Source organism: Desmodus rotundus, chromosome 8, assembly GCF_022682495.2.
Source record: "Desmodus rotundus isolate HL8 chromosome 8, HLdesRot8A.1, whole genome shotgun sequence".
NCBI classification, from domain to species: domain Eukaryota; kingdom Metazoa; phylum Chordata; class Mammalia; order Chiroptera; family Phyllostomidae; genus Desmodus; species Desmodus rotundus.
The window spans coordinates 109,866,280-109,888,520 of NC_071394.1; the positions used below are offsets into that span (position 1 = coordinate 109,866,280).

General features: G+C 34.7%; 1 protein-coding gene across 4 annotated transcripts in view; it reads right to left on the reverse strand.

The window, feature by feature from the left end:
* TBC1D5 (TBC1 domain family member 5) overlaps positions 1 to 22,241 on the reverse strand; it is a 467,560-nt gene that overhangs the window by 232,659 nt on the left and 212,660 nt on the right. For 2 of the 4 annotated variants that reach the window (XM_071222301.1, XM_024566252.4), the window contains one exon: positions 2,798 to 2,867. The exons of 1 other annotated variant lie outside the window; for it this stretch is intronic. In XM_071222301.1, the coding sequence (XP_071078402.1) occupies positions 2,798 to 2,867 (70 nt within the window). Of the gene's footprint in view, positions 1 to 2,797; positions 2,868 to 6,226; positions 6,317 to 22,241 lie in introns of all 4 variants that reach the window. One more of the 4 variants, XM_071222302.1, reaches the window with a different exon arrangement.

The window sequence follows — 22,241 nt, forward strand, 5'->3', positions numbered from 1 at the left end:
TGTCTCTGAAGTAGAGCACTGTAAAAAATGTTTTACATTACCAGAAAGATAATGATGATGACAACGATATGACATCGACCAGAAGACAAAATTTATTCATCTTTTGCTACGTGACATTAGTGACATGATCCCATTAACTGTTCTGAAGTGTGTTTTATTACTGACACTTTAAAGATAAGCAAAGTGAAGCTAAAACTTGTCCAAAGTCTCCCAAGTGTCCGGAGTCAGGATTTGAACCAACTCGCTATGTTTGGGTATTACTAATGAACAACACAGTGAAAAAAAACAGACTATGCCCTCCTGAAACCGAAAATCTGTCTTATGCATTTTGTCTCAGTCTTTGAAACAGTTGTGAGAAGGAAGCATCCACTTAATAGATGACAAACTAAGGCTAATCATTATCCTGGACACAAGTAGATACAGCTTGAGTATGTTCATACTCGGCTGACAGCCAGAATTGTGTAGCTGTGAAGGGTGGTCAGGATTTCTGAGGCAGCTTAAATAATTCAAAGGTAGAACTGTTAGGATGTTTGAGGGTTTGGAATATTCACATTTTTTCCAATGACCTATTTCTAGTTAGTTTAAAAGAGCTATGATGGCAGGAAAAATAATTTTCATTTTCAAAACTGAATTTTACTGACAATTCTGTTGCCATTTTAGTGTGATTCTGCAACAATTCCTAGGTTTTATCAGTTAACCTTAATATGAAAATATACCCCAGAGCTGTGCTTCTATGAATTCTGCATTTAACCCAAGTGTCAAATTCACAAGTAAGCTCATTATATTGTAAGAGCTATTGCCTACTGAGTAGAAAAATATTCATTTCACACCTTAAATACTATAATACTATTTAATAACAGCACTGGCCTGCCAACTATTAAAAGCTTGTTTTTACAGACTGTACTACGTGAGCTTTTTATCTTGCCTTTTTAATTACAACAATAAATTAATATCCTAACATTACAACACTGACAGGCATTGATTAAAAATATATTAGTTAACAACATTAGTATTTATTGTGCAAAGTTGCATTAGGAGTTCATTTTCAAAATACAATTATCATTCAATAGAAGATCCTTTATCTTCAAACTATTTAAGAAAATAAACTACAAGATAATACTGTGCATTCACATTAACACATTTCTCTTAACTTTATATTATGTCCATTATTTACTATAATTAGCTATATTATAAATGTAATTGTAAAATATAATTCACCAACTGAATTTATATACATATAGATTTTCCTTCCTTTGAAATACATCTTTATTTTCTTTTTGTCTTGATTATTTTTATTGTATTTATATCTAATAATATTACCACCATAGATTTCATATAAATGATCATATTAACATTCCTCAGTTATGTGCCAAATCATGAATATTTATTTAACTATGTTTTATATTCACCTTTTGTTTTTTGAGTGATCAGCTATAATATGTTCAGACAGAATATTCTACCTATTATTTAATATGTCAAATTCCAAGTTTATATCACAACTCAGCGCTAAAATTAACGATTTGGAGAATTCCAACATTTATAAGGTAAAAACGGGTTCAGTGAAAATATAATGACAACATATGATCCTTACTGCTGTGATAATACCTTCTAGAACACCATGGGAACATAATCCATGTAGTATCCATGACACTTGAACGACTGATTATTTATACAGACCCCAACTGGTATAAAATAAAGATGTCAAGTGTTTCAATTACCATCTCATTTCTGGAATTCATAAACAAATGGTAAAAACTTTCACATTGACTATATTCTTATTAAGTGCTTCCTGTGCACAGGCCCTATTCTAGATGTTAAAAGCTTGCCTGGGATCTGAGAAAACAAATAACACAGTTCCAATTAGGGATATAGAGTATGATTTCCAATAAATATATAAACATTCTAAGAATCAAACCCATATTTCTTATATGAAAGAAGGAGTGGCAGCTCAATAGTCACAGGAGTTCAAGTGCACAGTGGCTCCTGCGTGTATTTTAGAGCGCCACAACCCCAAGGACGGCGCGCTCCAACGAAAATATTTCCTCAGCTATCCGCCCTGCTATCGGTAATGCCAAGATGTACTGCTATTGAATCTGTGCGTCTTCCCCTAAAAGTAAACCGAGTTTTCATGTCATTTTGGTTCAGTATATAAATTTTCAAATATTATTGGAAATACTTTACTCTTTCTTCGTTCTAGGTTTCTCTGTTATGAAGGTACAAATTCCATAAACACTGAAGCAAATTCAAGTTAAAAGGAGAATGTTAACCAAAGACTAGCTAAGATACACGTTTTCTTAACTAATGTATTCTTTTTTAAAATCACTAATTGAGATCATAACTGCCCTGTGCGCTGAAGAGCCAAACGGGACATTAGCAAACAGCAGTGGATGTAACCCCGGATTACATTTCATCCTCTCTTAGTGACTCATAAACAGCGCTCTTCGCTTCACAGAATACTGAAAGAAAAGGGAGCCTTTCACACTGTGAAAATATACTGAAAAAACAAAAATAAAAATGGATTCTAATGAAGCTTAATGCTGCATGTGTATTCATTCCAATTATCCTAATATAGGTTAACAAGAGATATCTATAATAAGCCCATTTATTCAAGAATTTAGAATATTGCATTTTCTATTATTTAATAAATGTGCAGAATAATTGCTTATCATAATATTTTTACTTTTGTCATATTTTTAAAGTACAGGCAGCAGTTCCTTACTACTGTAAGGTTAGAGTCCTGTAAGATTATTTTGTACATTATCTTGTAATATTATGTATCTATGTATTCATCACCTACCTATAAGAATTAAAAGTCCCATCAGAATCTAATGTAGAACTTGTTCTTCTTCCATTTTTATTTGAGTCTCCTGGAAAAAAAAATTTAAACACTGAAATAATGGAGATTATAAAACTGAATATTTCAGTTGAAAAGCTACTATGTGACAGTTTTATGCAGTATATTGGATCAAAAAACATGTATCTGCTTTTCCCTCCCCCAAATATCTTTTATAATCAGAGCCCATTAGGCTGAAAACTTATTTTGATGCTAAAATATAAACCACCACCACTGCTTCTAACTTGGACAGAAATACTACCAAAGTAATTAATAACAGGAACAAATAAAGAACAGTACAGATTTTTTCTTCTTATGAGTCACGGACAAGCCAAAATTTATAACCCATTTAATCATCCACTAATGTTTATAAACAAAGGAGAACTTTTTGTCAGTGACCAAGTCACCCACCACGACACTGGTACGGCCACAGGACAGCAGGCACAGAGGAGGCGTGGAATGTTTTCCAGCCCCCAGTTCAGCCTATCTGAAAATTCGTTAAGCACAGAAGTAAAGAAGAAAGCAGAATTGGGAGGCGGTAAACAATTATGCATTCCAGTGAGCTCCAAATACATCTTAATATTCTTCCCAAAATTTTAGGTTTTACCTGTTCGCAAAAGCTCAGCAGTTTAAAAAATAAAAAAAAAAATAGCAACATCAAAAGTATTTCTCCTTCACGTGATAACATCAAACATTCAGGGGAAAAATTTTCACCCAAGCAACAGGCATATTCATAAAATCAGATTTAGAACAAATTCATACCTATCAATTTAAAATTGTAGAAAAAAATAAATTTGCTAAAGAAGTTAAAAAATGCTTAACAATGCCTCGAGATAAAATACATATTCTTACTGACAGAAATTCAATTTTAATAGTTTCAAATTTAAAATGTATACTGCAAAGTATAGTCTTTATGAAACCACAGTAACTACTATAAAACATATCATCCTTTTTAGAAACACATTAAATGACTAGAATCTGATTGCATTTTACACTCCTAATTCCTGTAAGGTAACTTTCAAACATCGGGTTATATTCATTTTCATGATAAATAAAGCTTAATAATTTAATGACATATCCAATTTTAATTTATACTTTTAATCCACTTGGAACAACCTAAGGTGCCAGCGGAGACCATCACAGTGGTCCTGGTTAAGTCAAATAGTAATTACCGAGCTTTCACTTTAAAGATGAGATTATTTTAATTATTGAGTATAGTACTTAAGGTACCATACTTATATAATTACGCTCCTCATTAAATGGTTATTGAAAGCTGAAATATAATTTTAATGACAGCTACCTATTTTGCTTTGCACATTTTACAGATGACAGATTAGTCAAAAATGTTGGTTCTCTTCAAAATCTTTGCAGCTGCGCCCAAGTTTTAGGAGGGTGAGAACTGAACTGAGTCCACTTACTGAACTTTTAGCTCTATTATTTTTCAAAATATACTTCCAGTGTTTTTATTAAACAAAAATCCTAAAATGGAGTATAGAACTTGAAAATGTTGAGAATTATCATAGAAGAAAATAATCCAAAAAACAGTTAAATGTTTAGTATCAATCTAACTGGGTATATACACTGTTAATTCTTTGAAGACATTGGAATCCTAAAATTACTCACTCGACATACTTCATTTCCTTTAACAAATTAATGGTATTACGATATATTAAAAAATTTAAGGAAAATTAGTCTCTGTCTTGCTAAATGAAAATTTTCTACAACACATGTTATTTAACAGCTTGCAGACATTTCCTGTGAAACACTCCATAATCAGCATAGAATAAGTACTATATCATGTATTGAAAATATGAGCCTTCTTTCGCTTTAAAACTAAAGATTATGATTACTTAAACACACAAAATCTCACCAATAGAACATTTCTTGCCTTCTGCTGATATTTATCAGATCAAATATAAAATCCTTCACATAATTAAGACTTTTGGGTTTTCTTAAACTACTAGATTTTGTCATCATTATACATTACCAAAGTGTTCTTTATTTTATACCTGATTTGAAATGAATATATCATATTAAATGTAACTTGCAAACATGGAAATAAGGGGGAAAAGCAGTTTTTCTTTCTCAAAAACACACCAAATAAGGAGTACAGTTGTTTCTCTAAACAGTATTAGAGAAAAGGTTTCAGAGTTTGCTATAAGAGGAAAAGGCAACAGAGTTTTGAAGCGGGAAAAAATGCTTTGTTCCTTCAATCCTCTAGTTGAAATTAATTATAGCAAATGTTTATGAAAACATCTGTTCCTTACAGTTATAAATCCTTAATTTTAGTATAGACGGTCCCAGACTCTTATTTTAGAAGGAAATGTCTGACAATTGAAAGGTTTACAAAGAGGCAGACAGAATTTATAATTCTGGAAAACTGTGCACAGAGTGTGCTATATACTGTAGAGACTTTCATTTGTTTGAAACATTTGGAGGGGTTTAAAACTGGTAGCAGGAAAACTCAAAGGCACACAGAAAAGACTCATCTTTCATTTTTAAGCTGCTTTACAATAAAAACATTATCTGTAACACAAGAAAAATGAGTAAGAATTAAAAAAACAAATATTACTTTACTATCAACATAATTTTTAGGTAAGTATAATATCCTACGTATTAATTTTAGCAGGGATTATAATAAGCCTAACACCAATAATCACGGGAAAGTATGTGTAGTGTTCCCCAAAAATAACAACAGAGGGTGCAAGAGAGTTTAATATAATGTTTTAAGTTGTTCTTGATTCATGAATTAAGTTACCAGGTAGCCTTAACTGTAACCAGGGTGCATAGGTTGTTTTCAGAACTAATATTCTCTCTCTCTTTCTCTCTCTCTCTCACACACACACACACAGATACATTATTAAACTTACACAAAGACATTTAAATGATCAAACACCACAAATACTGAAATTTAAGATAACAGACTAACTTGCTAAAAGGTACTTTAACAAGACTAAATTTTTTAAAAAGAACTGTGATTTTAAAAGTATTTCAATTTTGAACATAAATGAATCAATAAAATAATCTAGATTTATTAACTGGGTAAATTTTAAGTAACTACATAAATTATATACAATATATTACATACGTATTGTGTTACTATGTATGTCATATAACAATGCTCAACATTTATTTTTATAGAGACAGTTCACCAATTACTTGTGATCACTACAGTTTGAAATTTATAGAACACATTTATTTCTCTTTAGTAGGTAAGTTTGTAAAATGAGTTCATAACATTCACAATTAATATAAGCTGGGTGATTTGCAAAAAATGCTTGTAGTTATATTGTTTCATATGAGGATACAAAAGGCATAGTATTTTCCACTAGTGACTCCTAATATACATGTCTCTAACTTATTAAGCCAATAATATATATAATGGTGACTTACTTGAAAACATGAAAATTGAGTTCCAGATTCCTTTTTAGCTCCCACTGCTGTCATGTTTAGCAAAGGGCATTTATAGCAATTATCTGTGCACTGTTCAGATCGCACAAACAAAGGTTTACGAGAGATTCTATGGTGCTTTTCATGCACAAACATCGCTTTATGACGGGAGAACCAGAGTTTTTTGAGCTAGGTTAGGTTAAAAAGAACCAGAATAATGCTATAAATGAGTACGTGTTCTCAATTGTGTCTTCAGTGTGTATCAAAAAACATCAAGTTTAGAATATCAGATCACACTAGGTATGAATTCTGATAACCATTACATAATTTTAAAAAGGGTTTATCTCTGAATTATAAGAGAAATGTCATCAACTATGTATGATGAATATTTAACAGTAAGGGGAAGAAAGATCTGGTTTACACTTACTGACAATAAAGCCACGGGTAACCACCTTTTAGTTGTCATAGGATAAGATGACATAAATGTTAGTATAAAGACCTATAAAACATTTTATATCTTTTAAATGAATTAGCATTACTACTGAAATGTGTCAGTTACATTTAAAATTCCATTTTAAGTAATGATTTTTTAAAAACTCTATTTATATGTTGAAACATGGTAAAGGCAAAGCATAAGGTATCATCTGTGAAGACAGTAGCCACACTAAGGATATCACCGGATATCAGGAATCAGGTAAACAACAGTAGGCTAATTATTTGTGCTAAATCCAGGACCACTATTTAAGTCTAAGAATCAGCACTCAAGTAAATACAGAAAACTCAAGTGTTTAGTAATTTTTCATTTCTCTACTATTGTCAATTTATCTACATTCTAATGATTTAATGGTCTTATTTAGTTCTCTATGAATATTTTGAAATTATTTTTTTGGTAATAAAAACTCAGTTGTAAAACAGAAATACACAGGAACTATTTTAAATAAATAAATCTAAGTGGACAATTTTAATTTAAGAAGATAAAATTTATGGTATTCCTATTAAATCATTAATAAAATTTTTTAAAAAAGAAAGCAGTTACATCAACAAAGTGGTGGAATATACAACTCCAAATTATTCTCCCTCAGAAACACTAAAAACAAGCACTGAAAACAACTTACGCACAACACTGGAAAACAGTCAAAGATTTACAAAGATTTCAAGAAAGGCATCTTGAAAGCTCTGTGGTATTTTTACTAGTCCTTGCCCTAACCCTTCCCAGGTACAGCAGCAGGTTTGAAAAGGAAAATCAGTTCCCAGTATGAGAACCCAGTACTTTGAGGTTGCAGAGGCAGCAGAACAGAGTATGTGTGCAAATAATTGTAAATCTGTTCCAACTGGAAGGACTAATATACATGCTCACCTCTTTTTCAGCTAATTCAAAAAAAAACCCAAACCAACCCCAAACACCAGTGGTGGGCACTGCTTTTCAATATACTACAAGCCAAACAAACTAAAAACCAGCAGAAGCTTAAGAGTGGGGCAAAGACTACAACTGAAACATAAAATAGACCTCCTAAGGCCTGGGAGCAAAAGCTGGTGAGAATTTCCTTGAAAAATTAGGACATTCAAAAGCTCCCAGGTATACAGGGGAAAGTAGAAGGCCATGCACATGCCCAGGACAAGCTGCATAATCAGAAAGAAACTGAGAAGACCCTAAGCTTCCAATTTAAGCTGATCACTAGGATGAGTGCTGGCTAACAGACAAAGAAACTGTCCATAGCACAGAGCCGAACTGCAAACTCAAATAAATATTCATTTTTGTGTGTTGCTTTTGTTGTTGCTTCCCCCCGCCCCCCTAAGCTCCTGGCATTCAAAGAAATCTCTGTCAAAACCCTAACATAACACAAACTATGAAATAAAAAATCCAATGACTATGTATGTCAAGGTCTAAAATAGTATTTGCTAAAATAGTTTGAGAAAGTCACTAGGCACATGGACTAAAAGTTTTCACAATATAAAAAATAGCAAACCCTGGGGAATGGGAGAATCTGATATCCAGAGTTACCCAACTATGATATTCAAATATCCAGCTGTCAACAACAAAAAAAATCACAAAATATACAAAGAACAGAAAGCATTGCTCATAAATGAACAAAAATGAATTGACAGAAACTATCCCTAAAGAATCTAGACATTAGACTTACTAAGCAAAGGTTTCAAAAAAACTTTCTTAATGATGCTCAAAGAGCAAAAAGGAAACATACATAAAGAAGGAAAGTAAATGAAGTAAGCAAAGAATGAACAAAATAAGAATATCAATGAAGTGACAGAAACAATAAAAGGGAACAACTTCTGGAGCTAAAAAATACAGTAACTGAAATAAAAATTAAACAGAGGAGTTCAATAATATGTGAGAAAAGGCAGAAGACGGAAACAGCAAACTTGAAGGTTGTACAATCAAAATTATCAAGCCTGAGCAGCAAAAAAAACCCCAAAACAAAACCAAAGAAAAAAAAGAAGAAAAGCAAACAGAGCCTATGAGACTTGTGGGACAACATCAAGCACATCAACATATGCATTATGTGAGCCTCATAATAGGGAAGAGAAAAAGGCATGCTGTTATTAATCGCTCAATATCTGTTTCCTCATCTATAAAGTGGAAATGATCAGTTTTACCATATTGTGTGGTTATGAGAATTAAGTAAGTGCAAATAAAGTGTTTAGAAGATAGCACAATGTAAGTCCTCAGTGAATGCTAGCTATCATTTTCATGAACATGTTAATCCATGTATTTAAAATACTGGAACCAGTGAAAGAATAAAAGGAAGAGGCTATTCATTCTATTTAAAGAGAATAAGTTTATTGGTAATTTAAATAATTGAAACTTGCAACTTTATTCTATTAGTAATTTAAAAATATTTTTGATACATTTTTTAAATTATCAAGAAATATTCTTCATGAATTATAGAAGGATGACATACAAAACTTGTGGTACCCTTTTAATATCCTTGCTGACAGTGATCATACCAAATATTGAATATATGTATGAAAAGAGACTTAAGAAATTATAAATTTAAACAATATTACAACCTTGAAATATAAAGCCATCTAATGCATGAGCTTAATATATATAAATGTTATCAGGAATGATAAACTGTAGATAGATGAAGAAGCAAAACTATAGTCAATCGAGTAAAAAACTGACCCTATCACATATAGGATAGTACATACACATGAATCAAAATAAAACAAGCTTTAAAATCTTCACTATTCTGCAACTGAATGGAAACAAGGCCTATAGTCACAAGTATTATATAACTACCCAATGGAAGTTAACATGTAATAATGCAAATATTTCTATTTTTATGAATATCATTTCTGGGCATATTGTCATTTTCCCAGGCATTCCATGGATTTAAAGCTGCTTGATAGCTCAGAAAAAAAAGTAGACTGGGAATTATTTGAGAAAACAGAACTTTAATGCAAAATTAATCTTTCTGGGTTCTACTATCCACATTGACTACAAGAAAGGTAGGACCAGATCAGATTATGCTCCTGAGCACGATGATCATCCAAATCACCTCAGAGTAGGTATGTGGAGTGTGTTTGTGTATGTGTGTGCGTGTTCAAATGCAGGAGGGATGAGAATAGTGGGAGGGAGAGCGGGAGAAACCTTAGGGGGAGAGAGAGACAGTTGAGATGAGATAATCATGGGTAAGGGTCTGGATTTCCTTTTTTTTTTTTTTTTTTAAAGATTTTATTTATTTATTTTTAGAGAGAGGGAGAGGGAGAAAGAGAGGGAGAGAAACATCACTGTGTGGTTGCTTCTCATGTGCCCATTACTGGGGAACCTGGCCCACAACCCTGGCATGTGCCCTGACAGGGGATCAAACTGGCAACCCTTTGGTTCACACACTGGCACTCAATCCACTGAGCCAGGGCATGGATTCCCTACTTTTAAAAGTTTTCCCATATTATTCTGATGATACATGAGTCTTTCCCAGTCCAAAATAATAAGCTTCTACTATGCTAAAAGAGACAGTCTCTTGTAGAAGGCAAAGTATTTGTCCCAAATAAGGAAATTATTGGGTATTTTATATGTTATCATTTAGTATGAGTATCACAAGACACAAGCTTTGATCTCATTTTCCATCAATTAGCAGTGGAGGGCACTGAGCTACACCAACTCTGTACAATACCCTAAGATGACCAGCAGCATGTTCTGATTACTGGGGGAGGATGCAGTTGGAGATGACAAGCAGAACACGGCTGTTGGACTATGTACATCACTTGGCCCTAGAAAACACCTCCCTAAAGTTACACAATGCCAATGTGTAATAAACCGAGAGGAACAACTGGGGAGTGAGACAGATTCTGCAACCCAGGGTTCCAGCACCAGAAAAAAAAGCTTCTAAACCTCTGACCATAAAAATCTGAGGGGTTGTGGTGGCAGGAGAAACTTGTTGTCGCACAGAAGGGTCTGTTGGAGGGGCCCACAGGGACCTAAAATGTACACAAGCCCACCCACCCAGAAATCAGCACCAGAGGGGCCAACTCACTTGTGTGTAGCAGGGGAAGTAACTGAAAGCAGGGCGAGAGCCAAACAAGCAGCATTGTTCCCTCTCTGACCCATCCCCCACATATAGTGCCACAACACACTGATGTGCGTTGCTCTGCCCTGGTGAATACCTAAGGGTCAGCCCTTTACAGTGTAATAGGTGCACCAAGACAAAGAAATATGGCCCAAATAAAGAACAGATCAAAACTCCAGAAAAAGAACTAAGTGATGAAGAGATAGCCAACTTATCAGGTGCAGAGTTCAAAACACCTGTAATCAGGGTGCTCACAGAAATGATTGAGTATGGATACAAAATAGAGGAAAAAGTGAAGGCTATACAAAGTGAAATAAAGAAAAATATACAAGGAACCAACAGTGACGGGAAGGAAACCGGGACTCAAATAAAAGATTTGGAACAGAAGGAAGAAATAAACATTTTACCAGAACAGAATGAAGAAATATGAATTCAAAAAAGTGAGGACAGGCTTAGGAGCCTCTGGGACAACTTTTAACATTCAAACATCCAAATCATAGGGGTGCCAGAAGGAGGAGAGGAAGAGCAAGAAGTTGAAACTTCTTTGAAAAAAATAATGAAGGAAAACTTCCCTAACTTTATGAAGGAAATAGACATACAAGTCCAGGAAGCTCAGAGAGTCCCAAACAAGTTGGACCCAAGGAGGAACACATCAATACACATCATAATTAAATGATCCAAGATAGATCAAAAACAAGGAGAGAATCTTAAAAGCAGCAAGAGAAAAGGAGACAGATACCTACAAAGGAGTTCCCATAAGACTATCAGGTATTTTCTTAATAGAAACTTTACAGGCAAAAAGGGGCTGGAAAGAAGTATTCAAATTCATAAATAGCAAAGACCTACATCTAAGATTACTCTATCCAGAAAGCTATCATTTAGAATGGAAGGGCAGAGAAAGTGCTTCCCAGATTAGGTAAAGTTCAAGGAGTTCATCATCATCACCAAGTCTTTGTTATACGAAATGTTAAAGGGACTTATCTAGAAAAAAGGAGAGCAACACTATGAATAGTAAAGTGACAACAAAGTCACAATTATCAACAACTGAACCTAAAAAAAAATGAAAACAAACTAAGCAAACAACTAGAACAGGAACAGAATCATGGAAATGGAGATCACATGGAGGGTTATCAGTGGGGAGGGGGAGAGTGGGGGAAAAGGTACAGGGAATAAGTAGCATAAATGATAGGTACAAAATAGACGGGGGGAGGGTAAGAATAGTATAGGAAATGGAGAAGCCAAAGAACTTATATGTACGACCCGTGAACATGAACTAAGGGGGCAGGGAATACTGGAGGATGGGGGATGCAGGGTGGAGGGGGACAAAGGCGAGGAAAAAATGAGACAACTGTAATAGTATGGCCAATAAAATATACTTAAAAAATAAACAAACACAGTAGAACAAAAAAGATCTATGTAAAAAGCGTAACAGGCTTTTTATTGATAAAATCCCAAAACTCAGATGAAGAACCAAGGGTAAATATTCTCAAACATATCTTTAGCCTTACAATTAATTTACTAAATTAATCACATTAAATATGGTAATCTAAAATCCTCAAATACATCAAAATTTTTTTACATGTTTACCATTTTCTTCAAATAAAGAATTTCAAAATAATTTTAATTGATCCATAAAAATGTCTTATTTTGTGAATTATTTGTTATAGCTGAGGTGGTGAGAGCATCATCCAGATACACCAAGGTTGTGGGTACAATTCCCAGTCAGGGTACATACAAGAAGCAACCAATGAATGCATGAATAAGTGGAACAACAAAGCAATGTTTCTCTCTTTTTTCCTCCTCCCTTTCTCCCTCTAAAAAAAAATCAATAATAAAAAAGAATTGTACACAAATATGGTTTTCCAAAATAATTATAAATCTATAAACTGATTTTTATTTACTATTTTATGATAAAGCATAATTATTTATTAGTGAATATGATTTTCTAAACCTGATAACTAGTAATATATAAAATTATGATTCTGAAACTTGGTATGAAACATGCAATATACAAAATACAACTGTCTTTTTAGAATATAAAAGAATATTCAAAGTAGTTATGAGCCCTAATTAATACATACATGTACTAATGCACATTTCTAGTCATGCACCTGGATCACGTGATAGCTTTTCTGCTATTTTTACACTTGGACAATCACGCATTGAGCATCTCCTAGATTTCAGCACTGGTGATACGGCAGTAGTAAGTAACATCTCAAAACCCATCCCAGATATCCTTGATTTTGTTGAAAGATTAGCAGAGGAGAGAGACAGTCAATGTGATGTGCAATGAGAACTTTGAAAAATGTCATAATGTTACACATTCTACTACACAATCACTTGAGAGAGAGAGGAAGGAGTCCCGAACAAAAAGAGGGTAAAGAGCACTCCACTAGGATCGCTGGTGCCAGGTCTCTGTGAAAGCCATGTTGAGGATTTTGGTCAAGATAAACCGGAAGTCAGTGAAAGAAAGATTTGTATAGAAGAAACAATGAAAAGGATTTCAGCTTTTAAAAGAACTTGAATGTCAGGGAGAAGCAACTGGAGGGTGGATGAGGAAGGAGAGCATATAGAGTGAAATTGGAGAAGAAGCTCTGTTAACTCCGAGGTTAAAAATTAGATGGAATAGCTATATTGATGATACCATTACCATACCCCTTTAAATATGACAGTTTATGACTGTTAAAGCTCGTTCACATTATTTATTGAGAATCTACTACGTGCCAGGCCCTGTTCTAGAACCTAGAAGTACTATAATGAACAAAACAGAATGAAGTCAGGGATCAGAATGGTCAGGGGAAGAAAACACAAGAAAAAAAATCCTAACAGAGATAAATTCAGATAATTATAAGAGCTGCAAAGAAAATACAGCAGAACAACAAGATATTCAGTGACTGAGGGATGGTGCTCCCTGCAGGGAGAAGTAATATCTGATTTGTGATTCTAGTAACCAGGAAAAACCCAGCCACTTAAACGTCTATGGCAAAGGATACAACACGCAAAGGCCCTGCAGCAGACACTGGGCTTAGGGGAAAAAAGGCCATGGTGTCTAGAAGGCTAGGAGTGGGACAGTAGGAGATGAGGTCTGTGGGTAGGAGATGAGGTCTGTGGGACAAAGAGTGGTCACAGAACTGGGGCTTTCTAAGGGGAAATGGAGATCTTATAAGTACAATGTGAAGCTGTCATACAGTTTCAAAATGAGGAAAAGGTTATCGACTTCATGTTTGGAAAAGATGATCCTAGCTACCATGTGAATTTTGAATTGAACGGGGGCGGGGGGGGGGACAGCGCTATGAAAGCTAAGAGGTCAGTTAGGGTCTGGATCATGGGAGAGGCTGAGGCCATGCCACTGACACCTCTGTACGTAATTCTCAGATAGTGTAAAGAAGACCGGAAATGTGAAATCGTTTCAAATAGTCTGAAATTATTTTCATGGCAGAAAGGTAATAAATGTATTCCTGATATGCTATTTCCATATATAATAAGGAACTTCCTTAACCTCAATGTTAATAATTTTACTTATTTTTATAAACTGCTTCCTACACAGATCAGAAGTTTGGTTTCAGAATAAGACTGACATGTAAATCGTGAATACACACATGGATGCAAAACTAAAATAGGGCATTATGGATTATTAGCAGGACTTCTAGTCCCATGTCCTGGAACACCACTGGAAGCCTCTCTCTCCTACTGATCACAACGAAAGACTCTGGGCCAAATACAAAAAGTAAGCTCTTGGGGGCTCTGAAAAGTTAATATTAGCAAATATATTGAACAAGATATGGGGTGGAAAGTTTTCTGGGTTTTTTTCCTCCTCATTCTCCCAACTTTGATCTTGGGTCAGACTGAAAGCTGACTGAGAACTAAACAGCAGCCAGAGAAAATGGAACCTCTAATCCTTTCTTTCTGGGACCAAGAAAAAAATTCCCTTTTCTTCTCCTTTTTTTCACTTCCAAGCTCACAAAAAGTCCAGGCCTAATTGCAGAACCACACTGCAGCAGTAGGCGGGTGGTGGCAGTAAGTGAGCAGTAAACCCTGAGGGATAAAGCTATCTTTCTGGGCAGGAGACTTGGAAAAGGCGCCCTCATGTGTGAACACTGAGTGCGAAATTCCCATTATTTTTTCTTTTTCTTTCATGACTTTGCTGCAAAAGTGGCCCCATTCATGTGAAACCATACAACGGCATGAGGGGCTCTGAGGGAACAAGCCAGGGAGTGTGGGGATATCATGGAGAAGGCGGCACTGGACAGGAGATTCTCTAATTCTGTACGCGAACTCATACAAATCTTGGACTCACCCCTGAGCTGTATATGCTCAAAACACACCCAAAAAAGCACAACAAAACCTTTGAGAATTGACCTATGTGTAAATACCACCAGACTAAACCCTGAGGATCACACTAAGGTATGGACTCAAAAAAGCATAAAAAGGACATAGAAAATTGAACTGATACTGAACCCACCAGCCGCAGAAGCAAGGCTGATCTTGCAGTCTGAACCTAATTGGGATGACTGAGAAAGGAAAGGGGGGGAAAGGAGAAAGAAAATAGGGAAAGGAGACAGGAAAGAAAATATTTCTCTAGATTTAGCAGAATCTAGAGTTTTCAAAGAAAACATTCAAAATGTTCAGGATACGATCCAAAATTACTCGATATATCAAAAACTAGGAAAATCTGGCTAAAATCTCGAGGTACAATACAATCAACAGATGCCAACCCTGAGATGATCAAGGTGTTGGAATCAACAAAGATTTAAAGAAGTCACTATAACTTTTCTCCACGAAGCAGCAGTATACATACTTGAAAAAAATGATAGAGTAAGAAAAATTACTGAAAAAATCAAATTGAAATATTTTTGTTCAAAAAAATTTTTTAAGTATGTTTATTGATTTTAGAGAGAGAGGAAGGGAGAGAGAGAGAGAGAAACATCAACGTGAGAGAGAAACATTGATTGGCTGCCTACCACACATGCCCCACCTAGGGACTGAACCTGCCACCTCGGTATGTGCCCTGACTGGGCATCACACTCCCAACCTTCTGGTGTACAGGACAATGCTCCAACCAACAGAGCCACCTGGGCAGGGCAAGAATCACAATGAAATTTTAAAACCGTAAAGCTTTTTCATATAATGGTACATGAAATTTTAAAAATTCACTAGAAGTGCTCAATAACACATTTGAGGTAACAGAGAAACAAGTCAGTGAACTAGTAGATAGATCAAAATAAGTTATCCCCCCTGACGAGGAAAAAAATGAAGATTAAAGAAATAAAAAGAACAGAGCCTCAGAAAACCTTGGGATAATACAGACAACTAGTAAATCTGCAAATTCAAACCTTTTTAAAAACATCAAAATCACATTGTATAAATCACTGATACAATCTAATTATCTTCTCATTAGTTGTACTGAAATATAGTTTCATCGTAAAGAATAAATGTAAAGATCATAAATGAAAAATAACAAAATGTGGAAATTAATTTGACCCATTCTATAATTTACTTATCTTTCATGTCTTGGATATATTTTACTTTTCCATTGTATAAGAAATACACATACATTAAAGTTTGTACATTTGAGAAAAACTGTTATGACAAAAACTAGCAAAAAATAAAAAAGGAAAGATTTTGAAAATGAAGAAGGAAAAGAAACAAGAAAGGAAAATCCACCCATAATCTAAATACAAAAGGAAATATTTTTCTTTTGTCTTTCTATAAAAATGAAATAACATACAATATAAACAATTTGACATTCTAGTATTTCATGTATTATAAGGTAAGCACTTTTCCCATAGTATTTTAAAAATGTTTTACAACAAAATTTTAACTGGCTGCATAATATAAGAATGAATAAATGTTCTATAATTTACTTAACTAATCTCCTCTCAGTGGATATTTCCATATTTAAATAGTTAGTTGTTCCAAATAACTCTGTGATAAGCATCTCTGTGCATAAAACTTTCTGTGGCTGCCTTAAGATACAAAAATGAATTGTCTGACTAGAAAGTATTAACAAAATTGCAAAATTAATACAAATTGATAAAAATTACTAAACTCATACATGATTATTGTAGAAAACTTTTAAATACAGTTTAACACGAGAGAAAATATAAACCCACCCCTAATTCTACTATTATCCATAATTTAACAGGCTTTCTAGGATTTTTAACAAGTGCAAATGCTCTCAGTCAGAGATTTTTCACTTGCACAAGTCTACATAGGGTGTCCTTACGGGGACAAGCAGTAGCGGTATATTTACTTATTGGTGGTTTGTAATTACTGTGGGCGATGCCTTGAAGATCAGCTATTGTTTTAAAATCTATGAGCCATTGAAATTGTTTTAGATTAGTATTAAACCACATATTTTACTTCAGTTATAGAATAGAGTGTATTTATTCTGCCAACTAATATCTATAATACCAAACTTCCCACCAAGACTAGATGACCCAATTTCTAACCTTAAGGTCAGGGGAGACTATTTTATGACTATATTTATTAGTAGTTAGTTTTAAATAAATATTAATGCTTAATTCAAACAATTTAAAACACTGTGTGGCACTGTAGAGAATATAAACATGGGTAAGATAAGGACTTTATCTCATCTCTGCAATACTTGCTTATTTAGAAAATAGTTCAAACTTATGAAAATAACACTTGAGAGCATACTTGAGCAATAACTTACAGCTGTGTGTGTTTAAGGACGATGCGAAGGCACGGGTGAATAAGCAGGAGTCACTGCTCAAAGGCAGCAGGTAGATGAGTCAAAGGCACTGTGTCTTAGAAAAGGACTTTTCCTGCCAATCAACCTCTAAGTTTTTAGCAAACAGCAGACAAGCACAGGATTTTAAAAATCCAGCTGAATATGTTGAATTACATTATATAATGAGAATGTATTACATGGAGTTGAGGAGAGCTTTCATGGAAATAATTAGAGGTACAGGTATGAAATAGACCACAACCTTTCAGGTGGTCTATTTCATACCTGTACCTCTAGTGCTCCAGTGGTAAGTACTCAGTCTTACATTCTAAACACTGAATTTTTCCGACGTCAGATTCTACTGGAGTCAGATACTTTAAGCCAATTCAGTTGACATAAGAAATTAAAGTCTATGTGCCAATTAATAAATGCATTATGAGATATGTAGAATAGAAAAATCTGTGAGGAGGGTCTGGTATTTCTGAGAATCTAACCACTGCAGTCTCTACATATAAGAAAAACTACCTGGGAAATCAAGATTTTAGAACATAAATCAATAAGGAAAATGCCATAGTAAAAGGGGGTTAAAAGACTAATTTTAAAGCCTTCAGTTTTTTCTAACTTGATGAATTCATCCTTCCACACACCTGTGGAGCTAAGTTCTGAGAACATTATGGCTTTCTGACACAACTGCTCCTTCGCAGCGAATGCTCCCGTGGTTATTGCCAATACTTACCTCTTTCCCTTCCCAGGTAACCCTCCTCTCACTAATGAAATTATTTTCTAGGTATGTTATATTATATCCAAGTTCTTGACCATGTCCTTTTTCCTTTCTAATATGACTATTTCTACTATGTTATCTGTTTTACAGAGTTTTTATAATTTGACTCTCAAAAGGTAATGCTTTCCAAATGTTTCAGTTCTTCAGGTGTATGCCCCACTATTGTTCATTTTTACATATGTTTTGAAAGGGTGAAAGATGATAGATTGCTCAAATACCACTTGAATCAAACTCAAGGGGCTACAAAAATTTTTTAAAAGATACAAAGAAATGTTGGTGATCGTACAACAATAAATACTAGCTTCAATATACAATAGTGGGTTAGAGAGATTATTATACAAGCACATGCACGATTCAATCTTTTGATTAAAAAAGCACTATACTTAAAGTTATAAAAAGCTCAGAAAACTGGAAACATAAATGCAGCCTAGGATAGATTATTCAGACTAATATACAAGTCTTGGCATGAATACTAAGAGAACTGTGGTTGATCCACAGAACAGTTGGATTATGAACCAGAATATGCAAATCAGGTAACTATTTATGATAATTATTAAAATGTTAACTTGCAAATAAAGCACAGAAAATAATATTCCACAGTAGGCTGATGCAAGCACAGTATAGGACAAGGCAGTATAATTAGAAATATATGTAGTTTATGGTATGTATTACTTTCAGGCATGTTAATACCGAAGCAATAATGCAAGCGCAATTTAACTTCATTTTATGTTGGGAGAGATGTTCGTGTTCTCTTTACACTCATGCACACACAGTAGCTGGTTGAATATCTCCCTTCTTTAGATTTCCAACAGGTTTTGTTAACATGTTCTCATGTATTTACTATGAGCATCTCTCAAATCCCAGATTTAGAAGTTTCCAGTCTTTCGCCTCTGTGTCTGATAGTTACGGAGTTGTGCTGATTTACTGCCCACAATGCTTTGAGGCTGCTTCGTTAGCAAAGCCACCACACTCCTTTCCCAGGCTTCATAACCTGACGTATGGACTGCTTCTTTGCAAAAGATTCAGCATCTGCTTTCATTTTCTCCCTAAAAAGTTCTAAAAATAACTGCCAGAATAATCTTCACATAAATAATCACACTTATAAAGGCTTGCAGTGCTGCGTATGTGTGGATGTATATGTTTTGTTTGACCTGATTACAAATTCAAGTGGAAACTCCCATCCAAAGGTCCTTGTGAAGTGGTTTCTTCTCTTCCTCAATCTCCCTTCCAGAATCTCAATGCTTTGAAAGAGACTTCGGTTCTCATCACAAGCATCAGCTCATTTTATACAATCCTTTCGATTTGTCCAATCTATGCATTAAATGTCTGCTTTATTGATTCTATCCATTACTGCTTCTAACAGATATTTCGACTATTATATTTTAACTCGTTATGATTTTTTCCAGCTCCTTTATATTTTCCTATATCTTAGGTTTATTTTCTTCTTAACCTTTTAACATCTTTTATACTTTGTTTCAAAAGAACATGTATGCTTATTGAAAATACTAAGCATATTTTAATAAAATTTACTTCCCTTTCCTAGATTTAAATTTTTTCTATGAATATGTCCCCAAGTATGAATACTTGGTCCCCTAAGAACAAATCTCCCCTTATCTTATTCTTCTCAATTTTTTGGTATTTGTTTGACTATTTTACTCACTCTTGAAGAAGTTAGCCCTTCCCTTTCTTAGTAAGTGGGAAACAAGGGGATGGTGGTAAATGAATTTCTTTGGTTTCCTTCATTATCCACATATTGATACCTAAATCTTCCAGATCTTAACAATCTTGGCCAAATTTCTAATATTAGTTGTCATTAGCACACTATGGGTCTAAAGAAAGAACTCACATATTTCAGTTGGTTATCATCTCATAACCAAATGAAATAGACTCTTAACTCGTGATCTAGCCTTCTAACTAATTTGTTTGATTCCATCTCTGGATTTTGTAACCCATTCTACACTGTGCCACTCATTATTCCTTTCCCTCTTAGCCACCCCCACCAAGAACGCTGTGCTCCATTCAATCCTGGATCCCCTCAAACCTTCTCAATCAATATGCTGTATAACTCTTTCTGCCATTTTTTATTTCAGGACTCCCTATATTTTGAATGTTCCTCCTATCCCTTCCTAGTATAAACCTAGCCATGTAAAAGTATATTTTAAATGAGATCTTTTTTTTTCTCACTAGATTATAAATTTCTTGAAGCCAGGGGTATTCTCCATTCATTTTAGTATCCCCAGCACCTAACAAACAAGCCATGAGCCACCTTAATAAAAAGGAACAGATAGGGCGTTATTCCATAGTGCAAACTACCTTCTTTAGAAAGCCTGTGTTATGTGGTAAGTAAATTGGTTTTCTTTAATATATCAATAGATATTATAAAAAATTATAACATTGAGAAGAAAATACATGTTCAAGCAAGCAAAGCCAAACTGTGATTCCTCCTGAACAAGTCTAGATCAGGGGTCTAAAAATGATAGCTTTTTATATGGTCTATGAGCTAAGAATGATTTCTATATTTTAAAATGTTTCTTTAAAAATCAAAAGGAAGATATTTTGTGACACACAAAAACTAAGCAAAATGCAAATTTTATTTATCATAAATTATGTTTACTGGAACACAGCCACACCCATTCATTTACATGTTTTCCACGGCTGTTTTTGTGTTGTAAGGGCAGAGTTCAGTAGTTACTATAGACCGTATGCCTTCCATGCCTAAAATATTTACTACCTGGCTCTTTACAGAAAAAAAAAAAATGTGCCCTCCTGGTCTCCGAGATCAACAAAGCAATGCCTCGACAAACCTGACCAGCAGAAAGTAAGGGTGCTGCACAAGACACAGAAAAGAGCATTCCTTCTGGGATGTCGAACAGCGAGTAGTCTGTGAGGGGGAAAAGCTGAAAAGGAATCTTCCTACCAGCTGACAGAAAGCAACCAGCTGAGGAATAAAATTTGATTGTTCACTTTTAAATCATACCCTCAGAAAAAGAAACTGACTCACTCCAGTCTCCACCCCTCAATCAGACACACACTTATTTTCAATTTATGCACTTCATAAACATGGATAAACTGATACCCAACCTCCTGCTGTGGCAAACAAGAATATGTATCTTGTCCTCCAAATATATCATATGGTCACATTATCATAAACTGATAAATATTTCAAGAAGCAATGGCTCCTACTGTATAACTATTCAGAGGAAGAAGAACTCAGTATCAAATACACCCAGATTCAGATCTTTGTTTTTGGCAGTCACTTTCTAGTGTATACATGGAAAATGCCAAACACAGTCAATTAAACGAGGTTGAGACCTGAAGGAACATGTTTGGAGCCAATTCCTTCTGGTCGGTCCATGAGGAGGTGTTGGTACTTCACTCGGACGTTGTGCACCCCTGAGTTGCCTCACAGTTGATACAGAGAACTGATTATGTGTTCTCTTCATATGTTGCAGACCTTTGCCATGTTTTGTGACACAAAACTCTGTGGTATCAACACAGTGCTTTCCCGTGCGGATTGCTTCTTGGAAAGCATTTTGGCTCTGCCACAGGCATCCCTATAGTCCGCATCAACAAGAACAAGGCCCGGTGAGAATACCAGTCACTACTCTCATATCACGATGAGATGCTAAGAACTTGCTGTAAGCATGTTTGCTAGCTAAGAAATCTTAGTGGTAAGTTCATTTGGCAAAAACTTACTGAGCTTCTGCTATGTGCCTAGGGGAATTTAGAGATGAAACACACAGCCTCTGCTTTCAAAGAACAAATAGTTGAGTTAGGAAAACAGTTAAATATAACATATATATAAATATCTATACAAAAGGCTCCTAAACTGATAACTACGGTGCCTCTTCAGTAGGTGAGATAGCCAAAGTGTAAGAAACTCATCTAAAGAAATGTGCAGGCAAACTTTTTTTTAAGTTGCCTCATTTCCATCTCTCTCCTCTATTTGCTTACTTCCTTTTCCCCCCTAGCTTCAAGAAACAGTGGAAACCTTAGATATGTAGTTTACTGGCTCCC